This window comes from Canis aureus, chromosome 8 (genome assembly GCF_053574225.1).
Source record: "Canis aureus isolate CA01 chromosome 8, VMU_Caureus_v.1.0, whole genome shotgun sequence".
Lineage (NCBI taxonomy): Eukaryota > Metazoa > Chordata > Mammalia > Carnivora > Canidae > Canis > Canis aureus.
The window spans coordinates 25,572,617-25,598,883 of record NC_135618.1 but is presented as its reverse complement, the minus strand read 5'-3'; the positions used below and the strand labels follow the sequence as shown (position 1 = coordinate 25,598,883).

The 26,267-nt window shown below is 32.8% G+C and overlaps 1 protein-coding gene across 3 annotated transcripts in view; it reads left to right on the top strand.

The window, feature by feature from the left end:
• The window catches only part of DPYD (dihydropyrimidine dehydrogenase), a 798,341-nt gene that overhangs the window by 241,136 nt on the left and 530,938 nt on the right, over positions 1 to 26,267 (top strand). For all 3 annotated transcript variants that reach the window (XM_077905543.1, XM_077905544.1, XM_077905545.1), the window contains 2 exons: positions 2,391 to 2,472; positions 12,214 to 12,301. In XM_077905543.1, the coding sequence (XP_077761669.1) occupies positions 2,391 to 2,472; positions 12,214 to 12,301 (170 nt within the window). The remainder of the gene's footprint in view (positions 1 to 2,390; positions 2,473 to 12,213; positions 12,302 to 26,267) is intronic.

The following is a 26,267-nucleotide window of genomic DNA, read 5'->3' as shown; positions in this document are numbered from 1 at the left end:
TTTTGAATTTTTTTATTTATTTATTTGATGGAGTGTGTGAGAGAGAGAGAGAGCTGCTTATGCACAAACAGGGGGAGTGTCCAGCAGAGGGAGAGGGAGAAGCAGGCTCCCTGTAGAGAGGGGAGCAGGGGAGCAGGGAGCCCGATTGGAGACTCAATCCCAGGACCTGGGATTGTGATCTGAGCCGAAGGCAGATGCTTAACCAACTGAATCACCCAGGCACCCACAATAGTGATTATTTAGAATTTAGATCTATCAAAGGTATTTTGGGAGGGTGGGGAGACAGAGTTTAGAATATCAGTGACATTGTTGAGAGCAGCTCATGGTGAATATATAAAACAGGTTTATTTTAATCAGTCTTACAACTGTTTTAAATAGTCTAAATCAAAATACCTCCTTATGGCCTGTCCCTGGGTTTGGAATTATGCTGGTAAGGGAATAAAGATAAGGAATTTGAAGCTTGAGCAACTTATAAAATGGAATTTTCTGAGGATCCAAAGTGTAGTTTGGGGCATGATAAATCTGAGATACCTATTAGAATTCAAGTGAACATAAAGGTCTGGAATTTAGGTCTGAGGATAAAAATGTGAGATTTATTACATGTAGATGGTATTTAAAGTTCTGTGACAAGGAGGAATTCATCCAGTACTCAGGAAATCTGACGCAGGGCTGTGGTGTTCCTGATAAAGCTTCCCAACACCCCTAACATCCCTTTGCTCCATTGGCCATTCCCTGAGCACAGCATGTACACTTTTTTCCTCCTCCCCTTTCTGTTTCTCTTTCTTGGCGTTTTCTTTGTCCTTTCATCCCTTCCCTTTTCTCCAGTTAATGGAGAATTAGTCATTTGTCATATTTCACCTACTTGATTATCTCATCCCATAATAAGCCTCCCCTCCTTTGAAATACTCTTGTTCACATTGATATTTTGTCACAGTGTACTGTGTGTGTGTATATATCCCCCATCTCCCTGTGTGTGTGTATACATGAGTCTGCTGACCTCATCCATTTGAGAGTAAAATATGTCACAATATAACTATCCATAATCACTTCTAATACTGTACAAAGGCCTCTGACTGTAGTGCCCAGAGCATTATGATGACTTCAAGGTCAGGTGGCTAGAGTACACATGTCATCTTGAGATTTTTATCTCCGACTGAGGCCCACATTTACTCTTACATATAATCTTATGTCCTAACCAAATGAAAAATTCCTTAAGTGTAGGGGATTGATTTTATACTGTTAATACATTAACAAAAATACATACTGTATTTTCCATAGCACTGAGCATGGTATCTTACAAATTGTTTTATGTATGAAAAGATTAAATTCTTAAGTCACCAAAGAATGAAAAATCTGCATGTGCACTTTGAAAGACTTGGCAGTGATGGGATCCATTAGGTTCATCTTCAACAATTATTTATTTTACAAATGTGTAGTACCTGAATATATCTCTTTCATTGCATGTACTACATTCTATTGTAATTATTATTTATGTAACTTTCCCCACCAGAATGAGAATATATTGAAAGTGGGAATTTGGTAAAATTCACCATGAAATCACTGCAGCTAATGCTGTGTCTGGCACTTTATAAATGCTTATTGAATAAGTAGATAACTGAATAAATGAATTACTATATGTTCCTGACATACATATCCTTTTTATTGCTACAAAACATTGAAGAGTTACTTGCCCTTAACTTTGATACTCTATAAACCTTTTTATTGTTGAAATGGTTATATTTTAGGACTCATTTTTTTAAGTGCAAATAGCGAGCACTGATATTAAATAGGATTACTTTTTAATGACTGTATCCTTTTGGGACACCTACTGCTTTAATAGAAGAAGATTGGTTTACTATAAAAAATGTTCTGTAGATCAGATGGAGCCAATCTCATAATATCCTATACAGCATGGTAATACAAAGTTAAGATTTGAATTTGAACAAGCTCGTGGTGTATATGTGGAATATATATGTATGTGTGTATGTGTATTTATGTATATTAAACACTAAAAATAGTTTCAGCTAACTTTTGTGTTTTTAAGATTTTATTTTCTTAGGAATTCATAGATTATTAGTAGATAATTCAACTAAATACTTTAATAAACTTAAAAGTATTGGATTTACTTTTGACCAATTATCTACTTATTTGTTTCCATTGTTTATACTTATTTTCACATCATTTGCTACTGTTTCTACTGTTGTTCATATAATATTTTGTTATGTATGTAAAATTTGGATATTCTCACACTCATGTGATACAAAAATACTCTGAGAAAAGGTGCTTTTTCTTTTAATAGTGATCAATATAGATATGTTGCTATTTTTTAAAGATTAATAATTTTTCAACAAATGCTTTTTTTTTCTTTTCTTTTCTTTTATCCCCCTCAGTATTTCTGAAATCCCTCAGTTCAGGCTACCATATGATGCGGTGAATTTTGAGATTGAGCTTATGAAGGACCTTGGTGTAAAGGTAAATGAAAAACTTAACACATGTGTATTGCTCAAAGAGAAAGGAGTAAGCTCTACACTAAAGATTAACAGCAAAATGTCACACATTTTAGGAAAGAACAATTAAAAGCTACACCAGGCAGAAGCCGAAAGATGCTTCTCCTTGCTTAGGGCATTTGTCTGTCTACTGTCTGAATGCCACTAGCCTGGAAAAGGGCAATCAATAGTTCTCATCTGGCACGCCTGCATGTGATTAATTGTCTGTAAGAAACAAATTCCTAAATTGCTTTAGGGGTTCACTGCAGCTAATAGAAGGATTTGGCTTCTTTAATCACATTTTTTTCATGCAAGTTGTGTGCATTCCGAAACATTTGTATTTCACAATTTGGACCATATTTTCTTGCAGAGGTTTATTTTATTTATTATATGTATCGTGTCTGTAGTGTTAATGTGATAATCATTTCTTAACATAAGCAGCAAATCAGTGGGGTAGGAAGCAACAGCTTTGTCTTTTTCCTTGTTTTGTGAAATAAATGTTGTTCTTTTAAAGATGGCCAAAAGTTAACATTTATGTTTTCAGAATTTGTCTGTACATATCCCTATTCCTTTCTGTTAATTAGGAGTATTATACTCTGGTTCTTCACTGGAACATATTGCTATTTTTGTTTCAAAAATGTTAATTATATATAGTAGATATACACAGTATATTAATAAAGTACTGTGATTTACATAATACATTATATAAGTTCATGCAAAAGATATTTTGAAAAGTGATTAACCAACTCGTGGCTCTTTGCATTTAGAAATCAAAACTAAAATAATAAAAAGGGGAAACACTCAAAACAGTATTTTGTGCTTTTATACTTCTCATTACATTTTATTTGGCAGTGGTTGGGATGAAACATTTACACATAATCACTAAACAAATAATATTATAGCAAATAAGTACATAGAACAGATGTGCACAACTTCATGAAAGCTTGGCGTTCAAAAATAATGTTCAAAATAGATCATTTAAGGGTGATTTTTTGCTTTTAAAAAATATATTCTTTTAAATGTCTTTCATTTTGAATACTAGTTCCTATTAAATCTCATTAAGTAAGGAAAAGAGTATTTATTGGGACTTCAAACTAATATATTAGGTGTAAACTAATATGCTGGGTGTTAGAACCAATTGAAGATGAATCAGAAATTAATTTAAAGCACTTCTAAATTATTCTGATAAGTAATTGCAAAATTACATTCAATTTTTGAGTACCAGATATATTGCATAAATTAGAGTATACCCATTATTCTCATTAGGAAACGCATCAAGGACATAGGAGTGAATGTACTGAGTGCCAGAAAAATATACATTTTAGCTGTAGTCATGTAACTTTCTAATTTTATAGTCAGATAATTTTGACAAAATCAATTAATATCCTTAGATTTGGTCAATATCTGTTCAAAGGTAAAAGTGTGTACTACCAAAAAAAAAAAAAAAAAGAAAAAAAAAAAGAAGTATGAGTGTGTGCTACCATTTGTGTAAAATATAAACTTATCTGCTTATATATGCAGAGAATATCTCTGGAAAGAAGAGAATCTGATAGCATAAGATTGCTTTAGGAAAGATATAGGAATAATTGACTACCATTTTGTGCATTTGATTTTTAAACCTTGTGAATTGATTGTATTATCAAGAAAAAATTAGAACCTGAATTAAAGAGGAGGTCAGTACTATCTTTTTAAGATAGTTAAAACCTCTCAGGTTGTTTTTAAGATAAAAAGAGATATTTATTAAAACTTGCTTAGTAAGAAATAAATTGTACCTATAATCCTGGGGAGAGACAGCAAGGATATTTTTTTTTTTCAGCTTTGAGGAATTGTATCTAATGATAGGATACTTACAGGTATTACAATTTATAAACTTTAGACCTAAAGGGATACATTTTTTTAAAAACGTGTACATTTATTCCCTCTTTTTTCTCCTCACCAAATTCTTCTTAAAGTCCCTTCTGTTTGTACTTCTCAACTAACATTTTATATTTTAAAGTCTACAATAATTTCCTGGCACTGATGTGAATTTTGCTCTAGATTCATACTCTTTGACTCCTGTGCAGCATATGACACATTCTTTATGTATGTATGTGTGTATGTGTTTATATGTGACTGTCTGTATATATGTATTTTTGGCTCTCATGATTTTCTAATATTATCTTGGTTATTCAATTTTTCTTTTTTCTTTCTAATAGTTTTGTTTCATTTATTCAACAGATAATTATTGAGAATTTACTTTTGCCAATTAGTAGTATAAGGACTATTCTAAAACTATCCTTTCTGTTTTTAAAAAAATTATTTACCTTTCTTTTTTTTTAAGATTGTATTTATTTATTTGAGACAGAGAAAGAGCGAGTAAGGTAGGGTGCAGGGTTAGAGGAAGAGGGAGAAACAGACTCTCAGCCAAGCAGGAAGCCTGATATGGGGCTCAATCTCAGGACCCTGGGGTCATGAACCAAAGGCAGACACTTAACTGACTGAGCCACCCTGGCTCCCTTAAAACCATCCTTTCAAACTATAGTCCTATGTTCTTTAAAAAAAAAAAAAATATTGAGGCACCTAGATGGCTCAGTGGTTGAGTGTCTGTCTGCCTTGGGCTCAGGGCATGATCCTGGGGTCAGAGATGGAGTCTTGCATCAGTCTCCCTGGGACGAGCCTGTTTCTCCCTCTGCCTATGTCTCTGCCTCTCATGAATAAAAACATTGTAAAAAGTCTTTAAAAAATATGTATTTATCTTAGAGAGAGAGAGAGAGACAAAGAGAATGAGAAAGTTCAAAGGAGGATAAGGGGAGAGGGTGAGGGAAAGAATCCCAGGCAGACTCCCCACTGAGCATAGAGCCTGACATTTGGCTCATCCCCACAACTCTGAGATCATGACCTGAGCCCAAACCAAGCTTTGGCTGCTTAACTGACTGAGGCATCCAGGAGCCCCAAACTCTAGTCCTATATTTTTAGTAGTTTTAGTAGTTTAATGAACATATCTGTCATCCAAATAACATAAACTCATCACACCCAAAACGAAGCTTAATTCATCTTTACTCCCAACTATGTTCTTAGTTAAATTTCCTGTTGAATAATTTCAATTTATTTCATATCTAATAGCTTGATAGATTGTGTCTTCTTAATTTTAAATTATAAATTTTTATATTTTTCCAGTCAGGTGGTGTCACAATAAAATAATGAGACTTTGCTCTCTATTTGTACATTTTTTCCTCCACTATTTCATTGGCTGGAATCTCTAGTATGTTATAAAAGAATGTTAATACATGGAATCTTTTTGTCTTTGAGATAACATTTTAATCATATTGAACAGGCTTTTTATTTTTCTAGAATTAGAATATTGAATTTTTATTTGTTATTTTAGTGGGGAAAGGGTATTAAATTTTTTAAATGACATTTTAAAAAACTTCTGTTTGGTTAATATACTGAATTATCTAAACTTTTGCATTCTGGAATATATCCATGTTTGCATTGTTTTATTATGTCTTTACATATACATTTGCTCTGTTAGTCTTTAAAGATTTCCTTTTTATGCATTTCTTTATGTAATTGATATTAAAACTGGGAATTTAGCAGGGGATAGTCAAATACTGTTGCTATTCTTGCAGAGTAGATCCTTTCAAATCTACTGAAAGCCTGTTTTTGTTTGGCTTTATTTGTGTTTGATATCTTTGTGAGGTTTTCGTAATAGAATTATGGTAGCCTTATAAAAATAAATTTCCCAGCATTTCATTATTTTCTTGTTGGTAAGAATATTGCCTTGAGACTTACCTATTTTACTAAATTCGAAAATTTTGTCATTACCTCAAAGCCTTTTTATGAGATGAATCTTTGACCTTTAAAAAAAATTTGTCTTAAAGTTTATTTATTTAAAGTAATCTCTGCCCCAAATGTGGGCTTGAACTCACGACCCCAAGATCAAGAGCCACATGCTCCAGCAATCGAGTCAGCCAGGTGCCCCTGACTTATTTTTTTTTATTTTTTTTATGGTTATTAGTCTTTTCAACTGTTTCATTCTCATGTCAATTTGGCCAATATATATTTTCCAAGAAAAAATTTGTTTCACTGAGACTTTTGGATTAGTGAGCATTGATTTAAACATGATATCCACTATATAATAAAAATATCTCATCTGTGCCTCTGATTAAATTTGCTTTTACATATTCTAAATTTATTTTCTTAAGTTTTTTTCTTGAGAAGAGTGTGTCATAGTTTCTTTAGTTAGTGTATTCTTTAAAAGAACCTGCTCTCTGTTTTGTTTTCTTATTCTCTAATTGCTGACTTTATCTTTATTTATTTTTTTTAATTTTTATTTATTTATGTTAGTCACACAGAGAGAGAGAGGCAGAGACATAGGCAGAGGGAGAAGCAGGCTCCATGCACCGGGAGCCCGACGTGGGATTCGATCCCGGGTCTCCAGGATCGCACCCTGGGCCAAAGGCAGGCGCCAAACCGCTGTGCCACCCAGGGATCCCTGACTTTATCTTTATTAACTCTTTCCTCCTGTTATCCTTATACTTATCTATTATTTTGTTTTAGTGTTTGGAGTTGTATGCTGACTTCACTTTTCTAGGTTGAAAATGAAACCATTTTAAATTATTAATTTCTTTTTAAATAAACCCTTGCCAGTGTCTATATATTCTCAATAGTATTGTTCTTTTTCTTTTTAACAAATTATTTTTTGAGAGAGAGAGGACACAACCAGGGGCAGTGGAAAGGGAGAGGGAAAAACAGAGTCCCTACTAAGCAAGGAGCCTAACTCAGGGCCTGATCCCAGGACTCCAGGATCATGACCAGAGCCTAAGGCAGATGCTTAACCAAATGAGCCACCCAGGTGCCCCATTGTTATTTTTCTTGAATAATTATAGTTTCATTTTGTTTTGTTGTTTTCCTTTTACACAGAATTGTTTAGGGTAATAATTGCATTTGCTCATGTATCCTTGTGATAGAATTAAAATTTTTGTTTTTTATTTTACTTATCAGCAGAGTATATAATTTTTTAGAGTATACAATTTTTAATTTTCAAGTATACTTAATTGATTTCACTTCAAAGGATCTAGTGTAATAAAATTGTATATTTTTAGCAGAAATAGTATCTTAGCTATTATATATTTTATGAAATCTTTATTTTATAATAAAAAATTTAATATAGGCCACTGCAAATTTTTTTAACCCAAGTAGACTTTAACAGAGTATCATATGATATTTGTGTCAGATGATGTCACTAACTTTTAGATTATTCTTTTTGTTTTGCAATTCAGAAACTAGGTGGATATAAATATTTTTGTCTCAATCTTTACAGTATTTCTAATGGCTTCATTATTAAAAGCTAAAAATGTAAATCTGCATAAACATCTTATATTTTTTCTAAATATTTTTATATTTGGCATTTCTCAAAATATTTTGATAGATATTAATTAAACTTAATTTGTAATTACTAGGCATGTCTTCCGCTTCATAATTTCAGTGAAAATACCTAACTCAGATCTTGTTCTTGATCACCTCATCTTGTTTTTTATTATTTTTATTTGAAACATCTCTATTATTACAGGATGTTATTGGAAAACTAATATAAAATCATATCATAACACTACTAGGTGGAGAGATATGTGTATATCAATAGCTGACAAAATAATTTTTATATCTAAAGCCAAATATTATTTTTAAAATTCTTCCATCTGATCTCCTATCATAGAGATTCTGAAAATATTTTATCTATTTAGCCAAATATTCTATAAAAATGTGACGAGCATGTACATTGTTATTTTTTAATAATGGGTGTCATATATTTTATTTGAAGAAAGAGTCATACTCCAAAAAAAGTTGTAAATCTTTGTCTACATTACAAATATTATTATATATATGAAGACATATTAAGGATGTGTAAAGAAAATTTCATGAAGTCCCAAAGAGGATATTAGATGGAACTTTGGCTCAGAGCTTACTCTATTTATCCCTTATACTAGAATAATAATCATTCTTATACTGAGCTTGAAATGGAGTGAATGTACTCTCAATTTAGCTAAGAAGCTTGAGTACTCTGTCCTATATTACTAAAACCACTGGAGGAAGGTGCAACATTTGCCGTATTTCATGTTTAAGAAAATAAAGATGAAAAATATTACATATATAGAAGTACAGAGGAATAAGGAAAGGAACAAAAACACTAACAAAATGCTCACCATATGATTTTTTCTACCATCATATCTATTTAACAAATAATATTAGTATTTCATGGTATATCAGCCAGAGGAATGTTTTCAATATTTGTAGTTGTCTTATGATAGTAGTTTTAGTTATGTGTTACACATCTCAGCTCAATTTCCCAAGGCATAACAAACAAAATTTTAACTTTTTTGTCCAGGGTCTTTCTCCTTGTTCTATCTGACTGAGAGTTAGTTATTTATTAGATGACAAATGTTTGGGAGTCAGGTTTTTAGAAAGGGGAAGTTTTGCTGGGTTCCCCAGCACAGAACAGAGAAGAGTCCCCATGCCTGTCACTCCACTGAATTTTGTTATTATTGCTCTGTCTCATTTCCGTCGTGGAGCTACTGTCCAATGATGGCTGTTATCCATCTTTCTCACGATGTCTATCTATAGTATTGTAAAGCCTTCCTGTTCCTAGTCTCAGTATATTAACAACAAGAGTCACGATACTTGTCTTTTCAGTTTTCAATACACTAAAGTATAATTCAACTTTTTTTGTTCTTCTCCAGTTGCATACTATTGCTTACTAGTAATAGTAATGGGAAATGGGATGTAGAAATAAGAACTATTTATGCATCTTTCATGTACATTATAAACTCAGATATGTTCTCTCCACTAGAGTAGAAAGATTGGGATGTCTTTATTTTCATTTGATAGATCACATAAATTGCCACTACTAAATTAAACCATGTGTGCGTGCACACACATACACACACTACCTCTGGAAACACGAGATTTTTCCTAAATCTTTTTGTTGAGGCAGTAGATAAATTAAACCTAAAGTCAGGTATTCTGAGGATCACTTCCACGAATTAACCCATTGGCAGGGCATTCCACTGCTCAACTTTGGAAATTGCATTTTTATTCTGATTACTAAAACTGTATTTAGAATGTTTGGACCTATACTTTTATTTTATGTCTAGCCTTTATTATATATTGATATTGAAGTAATATGTTTCATAAAATAAATAGAAGTTTCTTTATGATGCAAAATAGCTTCATAAAAGAAAAATCTATTCCCTTAAATTAGCATATATTGAAATTCAGAAACCCCAGTATTACATATATTTAGTTGTACTTAATTCTTCTAATACGAATACACAGTATTAGATACTATAAAGCATCTTTAATGGTACATGTTTACTTGATGTTTTCACTTGTTCTATGGTATTTGATATGTTCCAGAGTTCTGAATGTTAGTTATTAATCTCATCTTGTTTGTTCTCTGCTTATGAACTTTCAGTATTCTATCCCCCAATATAAAAATAGAATTAGCATTTTAGGAGAGCAAATGGCCCTTTATGATACAATCCCAGACACCTTCTTCTTCTACTTTCTCTTTCTATTCTTTGCTTTACCCTTTATATTCCAGAAATACTACATTTTCAGTAGGTCTTCGCATATAATATGTTGTTCTCTGCCTTTGAAAACGGTGCCAGTTCTGCCCTTCATTCTCCTTTTACCTCAGAAACTTAAGAGCATAGCTATTACTCATGTTCAGTCTGAAGTTAGACTGTATATTGCAATTTTGACAAAGGTTGTCTAAGCCTCTTGTTCCTTAATATTAGCATCTGTAAAATGAGGATACCAATACCACTTTATAGGGTTAATTGTGAGGATTAAGTGAGTCTATACATATTTTGCACTTAGTTAAATACTCTGTACAGATTATTTTCAAATATTGTTTCATAGGTAAAATTTCATCTTCCTCACTTTAGAGCCTTTTGTTTTTAAGAACATGTTATCTTTAGAACCTGAAGAAGCCTACCAGGTGCTGTGCTTGCTTCTCTATAGTGGTAAATGAGAACAGAATTGCAGCAAAATATTTTACTGTAGGGAGGATATATTGTCACACACCTGACAAGTAGATACCTAAACTTCACTTAAGTGGTAGTCCTTGATCTTCTTAGAGTTCATTGTCTGCCCTCTGCAGTGCATGTGTCTTAACAGAGTCTTTAGCCTACTAGACACCTCTTGCTCGTGCTGTCTAATCTGCATGGTGTTCTCAGTGTAATGGATCACTGTGATGTTCTGTGGGGTGGTCAGATAGTTTGAGATTACATATATTATTACAGGAGAGAGTCGACATATTCCTGAGGCGAAACTGTAAATGAATATTCTTATCTTTCCCCTGGGAATGTGAACTGTTTCTGATTCCTTTTTCTCAGAAGTGGGATGGAAAAGTATACCACATGCAGTGTACCTGTGGCCTTATTAATCTGCGTTAGCTATAATACCACATCTGTCACAAAAACTGCAATCGGGTACTTTTTGGTTGAGCCTGCAGTAGTTTACAGTTATTCTTCAGGAATCATCTGGTCTTGGTGGGGGCCAGATTGGTGGAATTACAGAGAAATATAACCTGGACCACCACCATCTCTTGCCATCCTAACCACCCTCAGGATATGGTAGTATGTTTGATTTACTCTCTCGATTAGGGTTTTAGAAGTTTTCTGGCCTTCCCAATTATTGTAGCTGTTACAGCTCTTAGTGCACAGACCAGCGACCCAATGTGGGGCTTACTTCAACTGACAAGTATAGCAATTTTGCTTATGCAGTTGAATACTGGGGGGAATAATCACTATATGGGGCTGTGATCTCAGTGGTCCCACTGTGAGCCAGAATTTTACCAGGGTCCATTTTTTACCTTTTCCCTGTAGTTCTCCACTCTTGCATCTCTGTATCAATGTCAGTGAAGAATGTGTGTCCGATGTCCTTGAAACATGTGATTATTCCCCTTTATCCAGTGTATAATTACCTGGGTAATGGCCATAGCTCCCTTTGGAGAGGGACTAAAGGAATCATTACAGCATTAATTTGACAGAATGTTGCAGGGTCCTTCTTCCTGGGGACTTACCCATCCTCTACAGTTAGTGGGTTCCAGATCTGAAAATTGGCTCATGTTTAGGAACTGAGCAAAGTATTGTGACTTTTCATAGAGGTACCTACCCTCTGCCTCCCAGCTCTATTCATCTTTCCTGGACAATGTCCCCTATCAAAATTCTATTATTTTTAAAAGCCCTATTAAAATCCTGCTACCTCTCTTTATTCTCATCCAGTGAACTCAGCCGTAATGAATCTCTATCCTCTGAATTCCTCTGGACATGTACTGATCACACTCTGTTTTATATTATATTTATTATGTACATCTTCACAGATCTTCATTATACAATGAGGCAGAAACTGTGTCTCATTTATCATGTTATTATTTAAAGTGCCCCACATAGTGTCTTGAACATATTAATCAAGCTATGAAAGTTTACTGACTTTATTTTAAATACATTAGCTTTTCTTCTGCTACTTCATTAAAAGGCAAAAAAGCATTTAGTTCTTGAGCAAGACATGTTAGTGTTCTATTTATGTACTCTTTTAAATACATAAGCCTATATACTAAAAGACAAAGATATGTCCATATATATATATGGAATTTTTTATATCAATTTTGTGTTCTTTATGATGTTTAAAGTTAAGGTTTTAATTAAATGCTAAAATATCATTATCAAAACATTTTTTCTTATAGATAATTTGTGGCAAAAGCCTTTCAGTGAATGAAATCACTCTTAGCACTTTGAAAGAAGAAGGGTACAAAGCTGCTTTCATTGGAATAGGTGAGTAGCTTGCTTTTAAATATTTTTCTTTGTAATTTTTAAAAAATGTCCTGACAATGTCCAGAATAACTCCCTGCAGACATTTCCACGATAGAAGTTATATCTGTTCAGGGAGCAGACAGGAATGAGTGGCTAAAGAAAGTTTTCTATTTATAACTTAACTGTGTTGTCTCACCTTCACTATGGATAGACTTTGGCAAGACCATGTTTAAATTTTCCCATCTCTCCCCATGCTGTCATTACTGTGAATATCTCTAAGACACAAAATGTTTTTCAGTCGTGCCATGGAAGCTCAGAATTTGAACTTAATGATGTCTAGATGCTGTAGCTTTCTCTTTATGATAAAACCAATTGGCTAAATAAATAATAACAGAATTGGCTCAAGTTTTGTTTGTTCTATTCATCTTTTTCCAAAATGTCCTAAAGACTTTTCATATTTAGCTGAATTTTAGAGATGTTTAATTGTACTTCACATTATACGTATAATTATATAAAGTCACATGGACAATATGTAGCTGCTAAAGGCTGCATGTTTTGTCCACGTGCCCCACAGAAATTGAGTTTTCCAACGTTTGCTCCACACACTTATTTTTTCCACTAAGACACCAGAGAGAGCATAGAGTTGATTTAACTTAGTCTTTGTATTCATTGTTTCATATCCCTATACTGGGGACAGTTATGGCATACATACTGAGTAAGCCCATCCTCTTGTCTGCCACTTTGTCTTTCCTACATTCATGCTCCTTAAATATGAATAGCTAAGTAATGAATCTACATGAGATGGAAACTGTTCCACTTCTTTAAGTGATCACACACTGGATAACATTTGTTTTGGGGCTTTCCTTATTTATAGCGTATCTAGATTGAAATTACCAGGAATGCTTCTTTGCCTACTAAATTTTTCTTATCAGGATGCCATGTATTTTCTTACTAGGTAATTGCTACCAAGGCTAAGACCATCTCTGTCACTCCCTTTATGTAGATGAAAACTTCTGGAGAGGAAAATAAATTTCCATTGTACCTTCTAGTTTTTTTTGTTTGTTTGTTTTGTTTTAGTTTTTATTTATTTACGATAGTCACAGAGAGAGAGAGAGAGAGAGAGAGAGAGAGAGGCAGAGACACAGGCAGAGGGAGAAGCAGGCTCCATGCACCGGGAGCCCAACATGGGATTCGATCCCGGGTCTCCAGGATCACACGCTGAGCCAAAGGCAGGCGCTAAACCACTGCGCCACCCAGGGATCCCTACCTTCTAGTTTTGAAATGTCTATATTGAACCTCCTTCCCTTCAGAAACGAGTTCCACTGTCATTGCTATTTCTCTATATTATTTTCATTTAAGTACAATAACCACTATGTAGCCCAAGAATAGAAGGGAGAAAAGGTCTGGTATTTTCATAGGTTTCATTTATATAAAGGCATCACACCAACTTTGGCTTTACTTTCAACATTACATTTGTATGGTAAATTAACATACAAGAAATAATAACATAAGGAAATAAGTCCAGCGCCTATGAAGTTTATCTAAATACCAGCGATTTTGGGTAAGTTGCTGTTACCTTCAGTAAGTACAGGTTCAGAGGTGCTTTGTGAAAAATGAATGGATAATTTAGTGAGGCAATCAGTATGAAATTTTGGTAATGTTTTCAAATAGTTATTTGAAATTCATCATTGTGGTTTTACATAAAAGATAGGTTTTCCATTAATGGAATAGTATATGCTAATACAGTTTTGTGATCTCTGTGAATGTTGTCTACAAAGAAACTCTGTACTGGAAAAATAGGGACCAAATAAATAATTAATACATTGAGACATCTCCAAATTAATTGCATAATAAGTACATTTTAACCAAAATTTGGAACAATTAAATGTTTTATCAGTCTGAGTGGTTTTAGCCATAACAGTATCTTCCATCTGTTAGAATCAATATTTTTTTTAAAATTTTATTCCGTTAAATCTCCATACATATGTTATTTGATAATGCCATATCCGTTCACAATACTCCCATTTCACCCTGCACCGAGGTGTGAATACTGCATCTAAAATGTGAGGTCCTTTCATATTTATGTTGCTGTGCATTTTCATGCTGGGAAGTGAATCTTTTGACATTTTGGTATAGTGATGTGTAGAATGCAGTTATGTTCTATTTCAGTATTTTATATGAAATGTATACAGGAAAGTTTAATCTTGTCAAAAAAAAAAAAAAAAAACCTTCTGTCTATAGAAGACAAGTTAGCGTTACCTCCAGGAATTGTTTATTTGACACTCTTGATTGCCGAGATGGGAATTCATGACCTTTCTATTACCATATAACTGCCTTTTACTTGGACAGCCTCACATCCTTACATGCTTTTGTTCATTAACCATGCTTCTGTATTGTAATGAAACTTCACTCACTTTATCTACCTTTCCCACCCAGATTGGAGAAGTCAGTTTTTGAATAGGACTTCCATATTATTTGGAATATAGGTTTGGTCACTTTGAGAAAGGAAAATGAGGATTAAACAAGATAGATGTCTAGTCTCTCTCATCTATCAGTGTGAACCACTCTTAACACTTGACTTCCATCTTTGGTCAATAGGGAGCCACTCTGCCCACATTCCTCCTAACAAAAATGGGAAGTAAGGAAGGGAGCTCCTTTCTTTTTAAGTTTATGAACTAGAAGTTGCACAGATCACTTTTGTTTTTATCTCATTGTCCACAGTCTGGTCACATAAACATACCTAGCAGCAGAGGAAATATAGTCTTTAGCTGAGTGAACATACGCCCCCATTAAACTTCTATTACTATAGAGAAGGGAGAATGTGATAAGTATGTAGAGAAAAAAATAAATAAAGTTCTCTCTGCCATAGGTGTGTATCATCTTTGGTATTTGACATTTGGATTCCTTATTCAGAGGGCTTAAGAAAACACTGAAGAGCAAAGAATTCACTCTTTGAACTTAGTGCTTAAATATTGGTTACATAGGTCACTTAATGAAAATGGAGTATTTTCTCTTTCTGTAGTTGGAAATACTATTTATAGATCTTATATAAGTACTGTCCATTCTATATTAGCTTGTCTAGAAGAAAAGAAAAACTGTTTTGTATTGAATATGACTTAACAGGGACAGCTTGATAAATCCATTGCATTAACAAAAGTATATTCTCATGTTTCCTAATTTTTAACAGTATGTATGCTATTGCTGGTGAAAAGTTGCTCACTTTTAGGTTTTCCCCTAACTGATGCTAACAGAGTTCATTAAAGAAATCATCACATTGAATGCAGATCGTTGTGAGATTTTTACCCATGACAGTTTTAGTTTCTTCTAAGTGTAATAAAGATAAGTGATATAAAGCTCTGTGTCTTTTTGTAACTGGAATGAGTTGTTTGAGACAATTGGGATTTTTTAAAAGACTAAAATTTTGTGTTTCTTTTTTAAATAAAAGCACTTGTGGAATGTGTTACCATTAATATTCAGAAGTAGAGTTAGAATTTATTATGCAAAGCCTTTTCAAAGTATTGGGTGGTTCTCTTTGGTTGGTATTGAAATCAATATAATGGATTACAACCATCATTCCTTTTCTTTATTTTTAATTTTACAAAAATGAACACAATAGAATAGAAAATATCGAAGTAGGCTGCTCATAGTCAGGGTGTTATTTTGTGAAATTTTTTCACTTTTCTGCGTTTTTATTTTTGATGTGTGTGCTTGCATGTGTACCTTGCATATTATAAAAAATGTATTTTCAAAATATGATTAAGAGTCAGTGTTTGAAAGCTACTGATTTATGTTGTAAAGGCCCTGAAGTACTAATTGCCTTTTCCCCATAGCATGCCCAAACCTATCAGTAAATAACCAATGATTGAATTATATAAGTATTTAATGAGTGCAATGTTCTAGGCACTGTGCTAAATTAAAATAAAAAAAAAATACAAAGAAATAGAATTCAGATTTTAGCTTGATTTTAATTTCAGTCAGGAAAATTATAAGAGATTCAAACTGAACAATAGTATCATATAATTTGAGAAGTATGATGTGGATAGAGTGGGCTAGACATGAGTACAGTTTTTTATTTTTTTATTTTTTAAGTTCTTTGGATGACTATATTCTAGAGTCGGGTTTACGAACACCTATTTTAGGTGAAGAATTGAATCTTTAACCTCTGCTTCAGAGGAACCCATGTTCTTTCCCTTTCCCAGTAATTTACCTCTGATATTCTCAAAACATAGCAGATGATTAAACAAACACATAAAGCAAGGAACATACACTAAGACACTCTTAAATAAATGGGAAAACTTTGTATATTCTCCTAGTGAGGTTTTTTGTGTTTTGAGTTTTTTTCCCCCCTGAAGTTTTGTTTTTAATACTCGGTAAAGAGATAGGATTACAAAAGAAATAGCAGTAAAATCCATTATTGCAGTCACAGTAGACACAAAGGGAGCAGGAACTGCAGGAAGATATTATAGAGATAAATCGTCACTGTCTCACCACCAAATGCTTAAAATTTGTATGTACCCCAAAGAGTTCTCTTGAATTCACTTCTCACTATACCATTCCCCACTCTTACTAATACTGGACTACTGCTGTAGCCTCCCAACCAGACATCATTGTCCTAACAACAGAAATAATGATCTATCTAAAATGAGGTCTCATGATGCCATTCCCTCATTAAACCCTCTCTCCTCTGCCATAGCTCCCTATTTCCTTCAGGATAGAAGAAAACCTCCTTAAAATACGACTTTCAAAGCTCTTCATGATTTGATCAACAGCTTATGTCTCTAGTCACTTTCTCATTAAATTATGTGTTTCTGCCATTTTGAACTGTTCCCGGTTTTACCTCATCTAAATCTTTTTCCCCTGTTGCCTGGACCTCTACAACTATCATTATTTTCTTATTTAAGTTGTTAGCCTCCGTGTTCTTTTTTTCTGCTTCATATAGTACTCTTCTAATGATCCAGTACTACTCTCACTCTTTAGTCTAGATAAAGGAAGCTGCTTGCTCAGCCTAATACCCACACCACTGTGCCCTTGTTCCCTTTCTGGATGTCCAGACTAGACTTTATGCTTTATTATAGCATTTACTTCCCTATATTATAGTTTGTTTTAGCCATTAAAAGTCAAATTTTTGCAGGGTGAATATTCTGCTTTGTTTGTCGATCTGCAGTGCCTGGAAAAGTGCCTGCCACATACTAGGAACCCTAGAAGTATTTTTTAATTATTGATTTTTAATGCAGCTGTTTCAACTCTTTGCCAAAATAAATTGATAGAATATTGAAACTTGTTGGCAATTTGGGGCGAATTATAACATTGACTGAACCTAGGGGAAAATAGATATTACATTATTATAAAATTGTTATTGCAGTATAAATGAGTTAAGTAGGATTAGTGATATTGATGGTAGTGATATTGGTAGTAGTAGCAGTAATAGCTAAAGTATTCCATGCGCAGTTCTTTTTTTTATTCTACTTTTAATATAATCTATGCCATTAACTCTTAAAATGGCCCCTGAATTGGATAAGAAAATAGATTAAGAAAGCTTAAAGGAAACTAGTAAATGCAACTAAAACATGGCAAGTGGATTTTATAGGGAAGGTAGTAAAAATGTGACAAATGAAAACATCCATATTTCAGCAGCAAAAGCTATTATAGACAAAATGACTGAAAGCTAACAAGTTACCTGATGACACCTGCCGACATTGAGTTGTCCAACTTAAGGATCATGAACATGGGGACCTCATACTCTGGAAGAATTTTTTTTTTATATTTAGCCTCACTTTTCTTACTGTTACCACCAGTTGACTTTTTTCCCCAGTTACCATAAGAAAATACTATTTTTTAAAAATTATGATTCTCAAATATTTTAACAGCTGAAAAAGATAATTACAATTAAGAAAGTCTATTGAGAAACTGTGGTATTAACTTTGCTACATTGTGGCCTTTACTTAAATCTCTTGTGCCTTCTTAGAGCCAGAATTCTTCTCTGTAAAAGTTATTCTTAATTAGCTTCTTAATCAGGAGTTTCTAAATTGTACACAATCATGTATACTTTCTATTTATTTAGCAGAAAATAGAATGAGGTTTTTAGACCATCCTCTTCTGTCCACAGATAAAAACTGAAGTTGTTTAGGGATTGTGCACAATTACAGTAGATTATTTTAAAATAATAAACCTGATTTAATTTTAAGCAAAAAAAAAAGGCATGATTTTGACAGTTTGCTTTTTTTTTTTTAATTTGTAATATTGTCTAATCTAGTGTCACTTGTAAGTACTTGGATATAATTGTGAGATGGCTCCCAAGAATTCAGAAATGAGGGAAATAGAATTCCAGCTGAGAGTTCATTAAATCATCATTTAATGAGTTCAAGCAAAGCCCCCAGAAGGAGATAAAATAGATGTAGGGCAATTATTCTTTGATCATATTAACATATCTATAGAAAGTGCATCTTAATCTGCAGAAGCAGGTAATAGGGACTGGTCAATTTTAAACATATAGAAAGGAAAAAAAAATCTGAGGAAATATTGGTATCTCTTTAAAGACACCTGAATAAATGGACCAGGAGTTCTTTGAGCCCACATCATGAAGATAAACAGATAAATTTATTTTCTTTAAAATGTTCTTGTTCTGCTTCCAAGTTCACCAAGCTGGCATGGTTTCCTGAATAGTTTGATTATATTAGGAGATGATGCTAATCATGTCAGTAAGAGTAATCCTGGTCCCTTTATCTTTGTTGCTTAAAATCATTCTACTCTTAGTAAGATGGTACTCTAATAGGAAGAACTCTCCATATCAGGTACGCTTCTTAAAAACAAGTTGTAAATGTCTCAAACATTTTTAGTTGCTGCCCCTACATTCAGAATAAGTCAGATTTTCTTCGTATGACTTTCTACAGGCTAAAACAGCTGTCCAAATCTACCCCTTCAGCCTTAAATCTACCACTTTATGTATTTGTCTTGCCACCAGAGATCTAGATATCCCTCAAAAGCAACCTGTCCTCTTCCATCATTATATCTTGGCTCATAGTCTTGTCTTTACTGAGAAAATTTTTTACTCTGTCTCCATATGGTAAAGTCAATATTCATCTCAAATGCCACTTCTTACATAAGACATTCATACTCATCCTGCTGAAATAAATGTTTATTCTGTGTTCATATATAGCAAAATGTGTTCTAAGTCATTTATAGAACTGAATATAGTTTTCTTTTTATTATTTTTGGTTGTGTGCATATATCGCCTCCTTTGCCCCCCACACAATTACAGTATATTAAAAGCCTATGAGGGGCACCTGGGTAGTTCATTTGGTTGAGCATCTGCCTTCAGCTCTGATCATGATCCCAGAGTACTGGGATGGAGCCCTACATTGGGCTCCTTCCTCAGAGGGGAGCCTGCTTCTCCATCTCCCTCTGCATGCTGCTTCCTCTGCTAGTGCTCACACAGTCTCTCTCTCTCTGTCAAATAAATAAAATCTTCAAAAACAAAAACAACCTTTGAGATCAGGGATTAGTTTTTAAAATTGTTCTATTTCATAGTTTAGCACATTTTGTGACATGAATATAGGATAACATTAATAACATTTTTTGAAGTAAAATAATTGGAAGAATAAAAAGAAAAGAGGATGTGAGTATAAGTAAAAACAATGTAATAATATCTTGAAGTTTGAAAGTATTTGATCATTTAGCTTTTTAAAAAAATTCATGGATCTTTATAAGTACCTTTGTACCTCTCTCTTTTTTTTAATAAAATGCAAAGACGTGTTCATGGTTTTGATACTCAAAAACAATGAATTAAATTCTAAATTATATTTCATGTCATTCTTACATTTATACCTTATTACATTAAGTATTACACTTCTGTGCTAAATATTAGATGTTGTCCTTGAGCATTTTGGTAAAGTAATATTATTTGCTGGAGGGTGTTTAATAAGCATTGTATGATGAAGTGATATAAGAAAATCCTTTTATTTTTTTTAAGTGTTTTTTTTTTTTTGCTGGTAGAGTTCCTGGAATGTAGATTCTATATAAAGATCAATTGTATGATTGATTTAATTAATTGAAATAATCTATGTCTCCCATATTACAGTAAAAAAGGACATAACTCATTTAGCAAGAGGGTTATTTTAAAATATTCTATCTGCCATGTTTTTATTAAACATTTTTATGAATGTGAATTATGTTTTAAATTTGAACAATTTTGTGTTCTCTGGATTTCTTCAATGGAGACATGGAGAAATTATTTTATTTCTATGTATATTTCATGGGATGAAAATATATTTTACTTACATTAGTTACTTAAAGAAGGAGGAAAAAATAATTTTGTAATTTTAATTGTTCAAGCACTATATTTTCTTAAAGTAGTTCCCAGTAACTTAATCAGCGGTTAAAAAGTAATTGAAAAAAGAGTTGGAAAATTATTGGACCTAACCAAAATGCTATCTTTCAACTGCTGCTTATGACTCTTGGTTACCTTTTTCAGTAGGTGAAAATATCATTTGAACTTGGAAGGAGATATTGTTGAACATACACTATAGGTATCATGATGGGCTTTTTGTTTTGTTTTGTTTTGTTTTAGAAATGTATTAATCATCCTGTAGATCTGAATTGTCCTCTGGAAGTAGAATGTTGATAAGGTTGAAGAATAAACATTGGGATAATTAACAAAATTAGAAGTCAGTGAGGATATTGTCATACAAGAATTAGGGAACATCACAATACACAACCTCTTCCCCACACCCCCAATTCAATGAAGCTGAATCTGGAATTCATGACATTGAATACATATGTATGATCCATCAGTGGATTTTTAATTAGAGCTAGGAGGCATAGTACTAGATAGTTTTATTTAGTATAAACTGCATAATCATGCTTATCTTACAGTTTTTCAAATCACTGTAAGCAGAACTTGGTAAAATGAGGGCCCTCATTACACACAAGGAAAGAGGGATTAAGAGAGGCATGAAAAATGGTATGGAATGGCAGAAGTTCATGCATATGCTTCAGATTTCTTTCTACAGATAATCTCTCCAAAGAATAGGAATGAGAAACTTTGCAGGGTAATTTGTGTCTTATTTATCACTTATTTTGTATTTATACAGGTTAGGCTATACCATCTTTGAGCAGCATCAGATCAAATGGAATAATAATGTTTTCATTGACATTTAAATAATACCTTCTTTGGCATGAATGCTTAAAAAGCAGTATATTCTAAAGCAAGATCATTGCTTTTAAGAGGAGACTTCATTAAGACATTGTATTTTAAGTAATAAATCTGTTTTAGAAGAAATTCAATTGAAATATATATCAAATCAGTTTTTCTCCAGACACTGCCTTTGAATTGTTTAAGGGGCATCTAGTGAATTCATGTTGTTCTAAATTCCCCAAGGCTCTATCGTGTGACACAAATTTACTTAAATGAATAAATAGAAATCAATGGGATAGAACCTAGTTTGGTTATATTATCCTTTCTCAATTGCTTAAACTCATATTTCTTGGCAATAGTATTTAAATTATATAGGAATTAATATATAGGAAAAAATACTGTAATCATGATTAGTTTACATTATTAACTCAAATAACATAACCCCTAAAAATAAATTAACTATAGTTACAGTGGACATTTAAGAAAAAAATTAAACAGAATTTTCATTTACTTACTTTCTTATCTCCAAATACATAAGAAATCTTGATGTGTGTTATCTTCTGATTAACTATGCAGTGCCACCTGGTGTGCAGATGGAAAGAATATTACACATCAGAGGCTCTGTTCACACCCATCTCCCCATACACAAACTTACATGGCAGAAAGTTAACAGATGTTCACTTTGCTTGTGTTACTGAGATAAATTGTGCATACAACTTTTAATTCATAAATTAAATTTGGAGAAGAAGATATTGGTACCTTGATTAAAGAGTTGAAGATTATGTGAATACTTCCAGTTTAGTGAAAGAAAATCATATTTAATTGGAAAATTGCTTCCTTGGATCTTTAAGTTCTTATTTTGAGTTTCTACTCTTTATTTTCTTATGTACACAATATTTTTTGTTTGTTGAGCCTTAATATCTCCATTTCATTGATAAACCTGTTTGTGCTAGAATAGCATGTTTTAAAGTTGACTACTATTTGGGATGCCTGTATGGCTCAGTTGGATGAGTGTCTGACTTATGATTACTGCTCAGGTCATGATCTTGGAGTCATGAGATCAAGCCCCTGATTGGGTTCTTCTCTCAATGGGGAGTCTGCTTGAGACTCTCTCCCTCCTCCTTCCTCTCTGCCCCTCCCACACTTAAATAAATAAATAAATCCATGAAAAATAAATAAATAAAAATGACTGCTATTTTACACTTGTGATTACTTTCCTTTTCACTTGAATAAAATAGCTTTTCTTTTCTTTTCTTGTCTTTTTTTTATAATGACCATACTATATTCTGCTATATTAAATCTTTTAATCTTACCATTAACTGATCATATTTTAAAGCATATTGTTATACTTCTACCATATGTATGGCTATGTGCTAGGGATAATAGTTTGTAGAATAAATTTAAAAGGTTATTATTTATTTAGAAAAACAATAAAATACTTTGATGCAATTAATAAATAAGAATTTTGTATATGCAAATATAATAAATACAGTAACTTAATTTCTTAAAATATTGACTATATTTTTTATGTAAATTAATTCTCACAAAATAATTTTGGATTGATATTGTTGATACCTCCATTTCACGTATGCATAGATTGTGTTAAGAGATGTTAAATAATATTCCTAGTACTATAATCTGGATTTGAATTAGGTCTGTCTGAAACCAAAGCCATATTCTTAACCAATCCTCTAAGTTGATGTTATTTATAAATAATGATTTTTTTTAATTTACAAACTTGCCTTTTTAAATTCATTTTTAAAAATTGTAGTAAAATACACATAAAAGTTACCATCTTAGTCATTATTAAGTGTATACTTCAATGGCATTATGTATATTCACATTTAATTAATAAAATTGATAATAAAATGTATATTCATATTAAATTAATAAGATTGATAAAGCTCCATCCAGACTTATGAAAGGGAGAGAAAGAGAGAGAGAGAAAGGACCCAAACAAATAAAATCATGAATGAGAGGAGATATCAAAATCAACCACAGAAAAACAAGCAATTATAAGAAAATCTTATGAAAAATTATATGACAACAAATTGGCCAGTCTGAAGAAATGGATAAATTCCTAGAAACATATAGACTACAAAAAATGAAACAGGAAGAAATAAAAAATTGGAACAGCAACCAGCAAAAAAAAAAAAAAAGAAAAAAAAGAAAAAAAAATCAATGGAAATAACCAGCAAAGAAATTGAATAAGTAACCAAAAGTCTCCCAACAAAAGCCCAGGGCCAGATGGTTTCCCAGGGCAATTCTACCGCATATTTAAAGAAGAGTTAATACATATTCTTCTCAAATAGTTCCAAAAATAAAAACGGAAAGAAAACTTCCAAACTCATTCTGTAAGGCCAGTGTTACCTTGATTCCAAAATGAGACTACAATGAAGAACTATAGACCTCTGATGAACATGAATGCAAAAATTCTCAATAAGATACTAGCAAATCTAATCCAAAAATATATTAAAAGAATTATTCACCACAATCAAGTGGAATTTATTCCTGGACTGCAAGGGTCATTTAATATTTGCAAATCAATCAATGTGATACACCACATTAATAAAAGTAAGGATGAGAACCAGTTCATCCTCTCAGCAGATGAAAAAAAAATTTGGTAAAAGTACAGCATCTGTTTTTGATAAAAACCCTGAACGAGGTAGGGATAGATGGACCATATCTCAACTAAAGTTTCCTCTATAGTCAGGAATAAGACGGGGATAGCCATGCTCACCACTATTACTTAACAAAGTACTTGAAATCCTAGTCTCAGCAGACAACAAAAAGAATTAAAAGGCACCCAAATTGGGTAGGAAGATGTCAAACTTTCACTATCTGCAGATGACATGATACTCAATGTAGGAAAACCTGAAAAACTCCACCAAAAAAAAATTGTTAGAACTGATACAGAAATTCAGTAAAGTTGCAAGATACAAAAATGAACGTTTTTGCATTCCATACACCAATACTGAAATAGAAGAAATAGAAGAAAATAAAATCAAGGAACCTATCCCAATTTACAGCCAATTGCACCAAAACCCATAAGATACATAGAAATAATTCTAGCCAAAGACATAAAAGATCTGTACTCTGAAAAGTTTAGAAAACTTATGAAAGAAATTGAAGATGACACAAAGAAATGGAAAAACTTTCCATTCTCATGGATTGGCAGAACAAATATTGTTAAATTGCTTATAATACCTAATGCAATCTACACATTTACTACAAGCTCTATTAAAATGCCATCAGCATTTTTCACAGAGTGAAAAGAACAATCTTAAATTTTGTGTGGCCCACCAAAGACCCCAAAAAGCCAAAGCAGTACTGAAAAAGAAAGGCTTGAAGCATAACAATGCTGGATTTCAAGCTCTATTACAAAGATGTAGTCATCAAGACAGTTAAGGGATTGGAAAAAACAAACAAACAAACACATAGATTAATGGAACAGAATAGAAAACCCAGAAATGGACCCATAAGTATACGGTCAACTAATCCAATAGAAAAAATGTCACTTCAACAACTGGGTGTTGGGAAAACTAGACAACAACATGTAGAAGAATGAAACTGGACCGCTTTCGTAACACCATACACACAAAAAAAATTTAAATGAATGAATGACCTTAATGTGAGAAGGAACCCATCAAAATCCTAGAGGAGAACACAGGCAGCAACCTCTTTGACCTCGGCCACAGCAATTTTTTATGAGATATGTCTCTAGAGGCAAGGGAAACAAAAGCAAATATGAATTATTAGGACTTCATCAACATAAGAATCTTTTGCACAGCAAAGGGAACAATCAACAAAACTAAAGGGCAACCTATGGAATAGGAGAAGATATTTGCAAATGACATATCTGATAAAGGGTTAGTATCCAAAATCTAAAAAGAACTTCTCAAACTCAACACCCATGAACAAATTTCCAGTTAAGAAATAGGCAGAAGACATGAAGAGACCGTTTTCCACAGAAGACATATAGATGGCTAACAGACACATGAAAAGATGCTCAACATCCCTCACCATCAGGGAAAAAGAAGTCAAAACTATGATGAGATGCCCACTCACAAGTCAGAATGGCTAAAATTAATAACACAGAAAACAACATATGTTGGTGAGGATGCAGAGAAAAAGAAACCCTCTTACACTGTCAGAATACAAAAGTGGTGCAGCCTCTCTGGAAAATAGTATGGAGTTTCCTGAAAAAGTTAAAAATAGAACTATCCTATGATCTAACAATTGCACTGCTAGGTATTTATCCAGAGAGTATAAGAATAGTGATTCAAAGAGGCATATGGACCCCCATGTTTATAGCACCATAATCAAAAGTAGACAAATTATGGAAAGAGCCCAAATGTCCAATCGACTGATACATGGATAAAGAAGAGGTGGTATATATATATATATAATGGAATATTACTTAGACATAAAAAAGAATGAAATCTTGCCATTTATAATGCAGTGGTTGGAGTTAGAGTGCATTATGCTAATGAAATAAATCAGTCAGAGAAAGACAAATACCATGTGATTTCATTCATATGTGGAATTTCAGAAACAAAACAAATGAACATAGGGGGAGGAAGAAAAAAGAGAAGGAGACAAATCCAAGAGACTAGTAAATATACAGAAGAAACAAGGTTACTGAATGAGAGGTTGGTGGATGGGGCAAAAAGATGATGGCTATTAAAGATGGCACTTGTAATGAGCACTGGGTGTTATATGTAAGTGATGAATCACTGAATCCTACTCCTGAAACCAATATTACATCATAGGTTAACAAACTAGAATTTAAGTAAAAACTCAAAAAATACATAAATACATAAATAAGATCTTATTTTATTAGGAAAAAAGGAA